The sequence below is a fragment of the Cannabis sativa genome, chromosome 5, assembly GCF_029168945.1.
Source record: "Cannabis sativa cultivar Pink pepper isolate KNU-18-1 chromosome 5, ASM2916894v1, whole genome shotgun sequence".
Lineage (NCBI taxonomy): Eukaryota > Viridiplantae > Streptophyta > Magnoliopsida > Rosales > Cannabaceae > Cannabis > Cannabis sativa.
Window position 1 is genome coordinate 21,109,328 of NC_083605.1, and position 7,387 is coordinate 21,116,714.

Consider the following 7,387-nt stretch of genomic DNA (forward strand, 5'->3'; position numbering starts at 1 on the left):
TGCAGACTTGGCTGGAGGAAAGAACTTTGACAAGAATTTCGTTGCCAGATCATTCCAGGTGGCAATAGAGTTGGGTGGCAAGGAGTTTAGCCAACTCTTGGCTCGTTCTCTAAGAGAGAATGGGAACAGTCTCAGTCGAATAGCATCATCACTAACTCCATTAACTTTAAAAGTTTCACAAAGTTCCATGAAGTTAGATAGATGCAGGTTAGGATCTTCAGAAGGGAGGCCACCAAACTGAACTGAAGATTGCACCATTTGAAGTATGGCAGGTTTGATCTCAAAGTTATTTGCATCCACTGCCGGTGGCCTGATACACGACTGCACTCCCGTCAGAGTAGGGAGAATGTAATCTCTCAAGCTGTGGCCATTAGCTTGATCTTCTACTGCGCCACCATTATTACCGTTATTGCCTCCATTGTTTGCAGCATTAGCAGCCATGATTTCTAAAGTTTCAGCAGTTGCTGAAACTCCCTCTTGCCTCTTGTTCTTTTGGTTTCTCCTACAAGTTTTCTCTATTTCGGGATCAACTTGTAATATCACAGCTTGTCCTTGACGGCGCACACACTTATGATTCCTGAAATAGATCACAAAAATATTGCAAGAAAAAGGTTAGAAAAATCAGCAAGAGAAAATATACCAAAGTAGAAGTTAGTATAATTTTGTGTAATATTAATCTTTAAACAATTCCCCGGCAACGGCGCCAAAAACTTGTTACGAAAATTATGTTTATACGTAAGTGTACGCAATCAAGTAGTATCTCACGCAAGTGAGGTCGAACCACAAGGAATTGGATTAAGTACTACTAAACTATACTTATGATTCTATTCGGTAAAATAATAAGATTGCAATTTGAAAGTAAATAACTCAGAAATTAAAGAGAAAATAAATGAAGATTAATCAAGATGAGAGACTAGGGAGGTGAATCCTGTCGATAAGCTACCTATGTTAATACCTAATTGCTATCCTTATCTAAATGTGAATGACAGATTATAAATTAACCTAACTCTTTTCAGATCTTTTAGGTTCTAAATAATATGTTCTCTCATTAACTTCTTAATTAAATCAACACAAAATCAGCATTAAGCAATAATCTATTAGTCACTGAGGCTATGTAAATACTTTCGTTTTACATCATAACCTAGACTATCCAAATTTTAGCATTCGCAATTCTCACATTTCAGATTTCGAATTGAGATCATTAAACATGTAAAAGGTGATAAAGCTTGCACATGGAATTAAACACAAATAAAGATAGTATTCACACATAAGATGAAGGAATGGCAATTATTTATTAACTAGGCATAAACTTAAACAACAATCATCATCCTCCCTTATTGGGAAATTTAGTTCATAATAACTCTAAAAACATCCATGATTAATTCAGAATTAAAAACAAACATAAAGAAGAATTAAAAAGGGTAAAAGAAAGAACTAGAAGGTGATATCGCTCCGGGTCTTCAAGATAGCTTCCTCTCCACTTGCCTCCACTATTAGGTCTGTTTTTGCTTACTTCTGACCTTCAATGTCGTATTCCTTATATAGGGATGAGTGGTGTGCCTCCAATGGAGAGAAAAATCAAAATTAGGTCAAATCTGCGATTTCCGTACCTAGTCGCGACTAGCATTTAAGCTGGTCGCGACTACAGGCAAACCTCGAAAATCGAAGGTTCTGCCAAACCTCGAAATCGCGACCAGGGTCGCGACCTGGCTCAATGGAAGTCGCGACTACTGTAGCTTCTGGAGACGAACTTTCCAATTTTTTTCCAATTTATCCCAGTTTTTCGCCATTTGACTGAATTTGAACTTTAACACTCTGGGAACCTGAAATAATGAAAATCAAGAGTAAAACTGCTCCAAAATACACCAATAGATGACATAATGCTAACTTTGAAGACCCGAGACATAGGCTAATTATAACCTAACAGTATCCACTAGGTGGATTCAGTCCTTGTCTTTCTGGATTGGCGGTTCTGAATTAACCGCAAATCTCAAAAGAATTGCAACTGTTTGATTTTGATATAATCTTGGGAATGGATTTTGTATCTAAGTATGGGGCAACGATCGACTGCAAGCGGAAAATGGTGGTGTTTGAGCCCGATAGTGCTAACCCAGCTGTGTTCATGGGTAAAGTCTAGGGGACACGCATACCAAGAATAACACTTTTAAAAGCTAAGGACCTGATGAGTAGTGGTTTTTTGGGATTCATAGTCACAACAGTGGATACCAGCCAATCTGTGACATCTGGACCTGAGAATACAAGATTGGTGTGCGAGTTCCTTGATGTTTTTCCAAAAGATTTACCGAGATTGCCACCTACCTGGGATCGGACCCAGTATCAAAAGCACCATATCAAATGGCTCCAGTGGAATTGAAAGAATTAAAGGTACAATTGCAAGAGTTACGGAATTTGGGATTCATTAGACCGAGCTACTCACCTTGGGGTGCTCCAGTATTGTTTTTTAAGAAGAAAGACGGGTCTCTGGAAATGTGTATTGATTACCGAGAGTTGAACAAGCTCACCATCAAGAACAGGTATCCTTTACCTCAAATTGATGATCTTTTTAATCAACTGAAGGGGAAGACGGTCTTCTCCAAGATTGATCTTCGCTCAGGCTATCATCAGCTAAGAATTCAAGAGGAAGATATCTCGAAGACTGCGTTCCATACTCGATATGGACATTATGAATTCCTTGTGATATCTTTTGGACTCACCAATGCCCTGGCAGCATTCATGAATCTTATGAATCGGGTGTTCAAGGATTACCTAGGTAGATGTGTGATCGTGTTTATCAAGGACATCTTGGTGTATTCTGAATCAGAAGAGGAACACAAGTTGCATCTTAGATTTGTATTACAACGGTTACAAGACCACAAGTTGTATGCTAATTTCAAAAATTGTGAATTTTGGTTATCTCTTGTCTCTTTCTTGGGGCACATAGTAGATAAAGATGGGATCATGGTGGATCCGACCAAGATTGAAGCTGTTTGGGATTGGCCAATACCAAAATCAGCCACTGAAGTTAGAAGCTTTCTAGGCTTAGCTGGGTATTATCGTCGGTTTGTCAAGGGTTTCTCAAAGATTGATGTAACCTTAATGGAGCTAACCCGAAAGAACTTGAAGTTTGTTTGGACTAATCGGTGTGAGAAAAGTTTTCTGGAGTTAAAGCTGTTGGGTTTTGTGCCCTAAATAAAACCCATTACAATCTGATTAGTTATCAATTTAAGAAATTTGAAGTGATTTATGTTAACATGTATTTTTCATGTTTATGGTTTAATATATATATTTAATATATACACAAAATCAGTTAAGTCCAAATTATACATTTATTCATAATTAAGGTATTGTCAACACAGTGGAATGTGATTGTGATTATATGATTCAAAAGACTAAGTCCATGTTTCATCAGTGTTTTGGATTTACATTGATGTGATAATCAGCAATGAAGTATACTTACACTTGGAGTAAGTGTTATGTTCTTTCTAGGACATTGGTAAAGTATACTAGTTTCGAATGTATGGAGTATACATTGGATTGGACCGATATTGAACTTAGACAAGATATTATAAACTTACCGTTGTATCTTTCCAAGTCAATATCACTAGTTGATCTTAGATTAAAAGAATCTAAATTTTGATATGCTTAGGCTCAATCTCAGGAGTGCTATTCATATTCTTTGATTTATTAGTTAAGGCTACTTTTGGGTCAGGGTGATACGTATATTTTGGGAACATGATAGTATAACTGAGTGGGAGCACTGAACATAAATATGGAATCTATAGTTTCTACAGGTGTATAGAAGTCAAGTGATGATTCCCTTCCAGCTTAGCTAAATAGAAGTAAATGGATGAGCTCTTGTTTCAGTGACTATATCTTAGATAACTAAAACATCATTTACAGGTAGCTAAGTGTTTTAAGGGGCCAAATACATTGAGGGGTGAAAACGGTAAATTTTATCCCATCTCGATGTAAATCATCTATATAGAGGATCTTTGATCACATTAAGATTATAACGATGGTTAAATGAGATAGCATATCTATATCGTGCAACATATAGAATGCTGTATATAAGTCTGGGAGTGCAATTCCAAGTTCTAAGAGTGGATTCAACAAGGAATTAATAAGTTAGGGAATTTACTTGGTAAATTCGGTTCGACTTATTGGAAGCTCAGTAATATAGATCCATGGTCCCCATTCTAGTTGAGACCATACTGCTTGTAAGACTCAATAATTGATTTATTATTAATCAATTATAATTCTAAAAGTTAGAGTATGTCTAATTTGTGAATTTTTCACTAAGCAGGGGTGAAATTGTAAAGAGAAGAGATTCTAGGTTTATTTATTAATTAAGAGACTCTATATGTCTAATTAATAATTATATTAAATGACAATATTATTTAATAATCTAGTTTAGTTATTAAATAATTAGTTTTGGCATTTAAATGGTTAAAATTGAAAAGTTGGCATTTTTGGGAAAGTAGAAATAGAAATTGTGAAAACTGCAAAATCCAAGTGAGGCCCATTAACACCCTAGGTCGGCCACTTGTGCATGCATTATCTAATTATTGTTTTCATTATTTTAATGCCAATTAATTAATAACCTAAACCTAGCAGTTGTCTATAAATAGAAAGTGATGGCTCACACAAAATCAAGCAATTAAGCAATCAGGAAACTGAAATTTGAGCCTTCCCTTTTCTCTCTATAGCCGAACCCTTTTCTTTTCTCTTGCTCTTCCAATTTCGTATGACCCTAGTGAAAGAGTAGTGCCCACACACAGCAAACAGTACCTCAATCATAGTTTGGAAGATTGTGAAGGATCCAAATCCAAGAGAAGGACATTCGGACTCAGATCTTGATAATACTCTGCAACAGAAAGGATACAAGGGTTTGAGATCTGAGTGGAAGGAGACATATTATTCTGCTGCACCCAATGTAAGGTTTTCTTAACTTTACATGTGTTTATTATCGTTTTAGAAAGTTTATATTTAGGATGTTAAATAACATACTTGTGAGTAGATCTAAGATCATGGTAAAATTAATTCCAAGAAAAGCAGCGTTTGATTACCGCTCCAGTGCTAACTCTTTCTTCAGATAAGGAAAATTTTATTGTTTATTGTGATGCCTCGAGACAAGGTCTCGGCTGTGTTCTTATGACAGCTAGAAAGGTAATAGCCTATGCTTCTTGGTAGTTAAAGGAGTACAAGCAGAGGTACCCTACTCACGACTTAGAACTCACGGTAGTGGTATTTGTGTTAAAGATTTGACGGCATTACCTATATGGTGAGAAATGTGAGATATACACTGATCATAAAAGTCTTAAATACTTCTTCACCCAGAGAGACCTGAACATGAGACAAAGATGCTGGCTAGAGTTGGTGAAGGATTATGATTGTGAGATCCTTTATCACCCTGGTAAAGCCAACGTTGTTGCCAATGCCTTGAGTAGAAAGGGGCAGAGTCAGATAAATTCTATAAAACAAATCTCCCAGCAGTTGGCAAATGAGATGACCCGAGCTAAAATCGAGTTGGTTGTAGGGCAATTGGCTAATATTACCTTGCAATCTACTCCTTTAGAGCGAATTAGAGAAGCACAAATGCAAGATCCAGAATTAGTGACATCCCGAGATAGGGTTTTGGCTGGGAAGACTGGTGACTTTATAGTGGATGAAATAGGAATGTTACGATTTATGAATCGTGTTTGTGTGCCTATGGATGATGGTATCAAAAGAGAGATTATGAATGAGTCTCATACGACTCCTTACTCAGTTCATCCAGGGTCAACGAAGATGTATCAAGACCTCAAGGCCATGTTCTAGTGGCCGGGCATGAAAAAGACATCTCTGAGTATGTTGCTAAGGGTTTTACGTGTCAGCAAGTGAAGGCTGAACATCAGAGGCCTGCAGGGCTGCTGCAGCCATTGAACATTCCAGAGTGGAAATGGGAAGATATTGGTATGGACTTCGTGGTAGGTTTCCCTAGAACCACAGGACAGTACGATTCTGTACGGATCATAGTGGACAGGTTTACAAAATCAGCGCACTTCTTACCCGTTTGGACGAACTTCTCCATTAATCAGTATGCTGAATTGTATATTAGAGAAATTGTTCATCTTCATGGTGTTCCAAAGTCCATCGTTTCGGATAGAGATCAAAAATTTACATCAAGATTCTGTGAGAGTCTACATCGAGCTATGAGTACTTAGTTAAAGTTTAGCACAACATTTAATCCTCAAACGGATGGACAATCCGAGAGGACTATTCAGATCTTAGAAGACATGCTACAGGCATATGTGCTTGGCTTTGAAGGATCATGGGTAAAGTACCTTCCCCTGATCGAGTTCTCGTACAACAACATCTATCAGGAAACAATCGAGATGCTCCCTTATGAGCTTTTATATGGAAGAAAATGTAGATCACCTATTCACTGGGATGAAGTGGGTGAAAGAAAGTTCTTGGGTCTCGAGGCTGTTCGGAGAAGAAGTGAGCTAGTTGATAAAATCAGAGCGCGAATGCTCGTGGCTCAAAGCAGACAGAAGAGTTATGCTGATCTAAAGTGTCAGGATATTAATTTTTAGATCAGGGACATGGTATTTCTCCGAATATCACCAATGAAAGGCATTAAACGCTTTGGTAAGAAAGGAAATCTTTGCCCGAGGTTCATTGGACCTTTTAAAATCCTCGAGAGGATATGCCAAGTAGCGTACAGGTTGGCTATGTCCCCAGCACTGGCAGCTGTACATGATATGTTCTATGTTTCAATGCTTCAGAAGTATGTCTCAGATTCATCCCATATCCTGAGCTATGAAGCATTGGAACTACAGCCAAATTTGTCTTATGAGGAAAAACCGGTGCAAGTACTTGATAGAAGGGAGAAAGTCCTGAGAAACAAGACAATTGCAGTGGTAAAACTATTATGGAGGAACAGTAAAGTGGAAGAGGCAACCTGGGAACTCGAGACAGATATGCAACAGAAATATCGGTAGTTGTTTAGGTAAATTTCGGGACGAAATTCTATTAGGAGGGGATAATTGTAAAAACCTAAGATTACGAAATGGATTAGCAAAATTCTAACTAGTTATTTGAGTATTATTGTGGAATTATATTATTATATAATTTAACATATGTGAATTTATATGATTTATGACATGTTAAGACCCCGTTGATGAGTTAGGGGCAATTTAGTTATTATGACCCGAGAAGGGTAAAATAATAAAATTAATTTATTTTTGTGCTTATGGAACTATATTATTATATAGTATGCATGTGTTTTTCTTTTTCAGGTGTATTCTGACAAGTTGGCGCGGTATAGTCACAACCGGGTATTTTGGGCCAAATTGGGTTCGGACCCAAAATACAATTTTGAAGTGAATTATTGGCATTTTATTTT

The 7,387-nt window shown here is 37.2% G+C and overlaps 1 protein-coding gene across 1 annotated transcript; it reads left to right on the forward strand.

The window, feature by feature from the left end:
• The first annotated feature begins 6,584 nt into the window (after positions 1–6,584).
• Positions 6,585–6,983, forward strand: LOC115717920 (uncharacterized). The gene has a single exon (XM_030646887.1). It carries the CDS (start codon positions 6,585–6,587, stop codon positions 6,981–6,983), a length of 399 nt encoding a protein of 132 aa, XP_030502747.1.
• Positions 6,984–7,387: the final 404 nt, after the last annotated feature.

Bases quoted from the DNA above. Each gene is read 5' to 3' on its own strand.
- LOC115717920 (XM_030646887.1), top strand. From the start codon at position 6,585: ATGGTATTTCTCCGAATATCACCAATGAAAGGCATTAAACGCTTTGGT.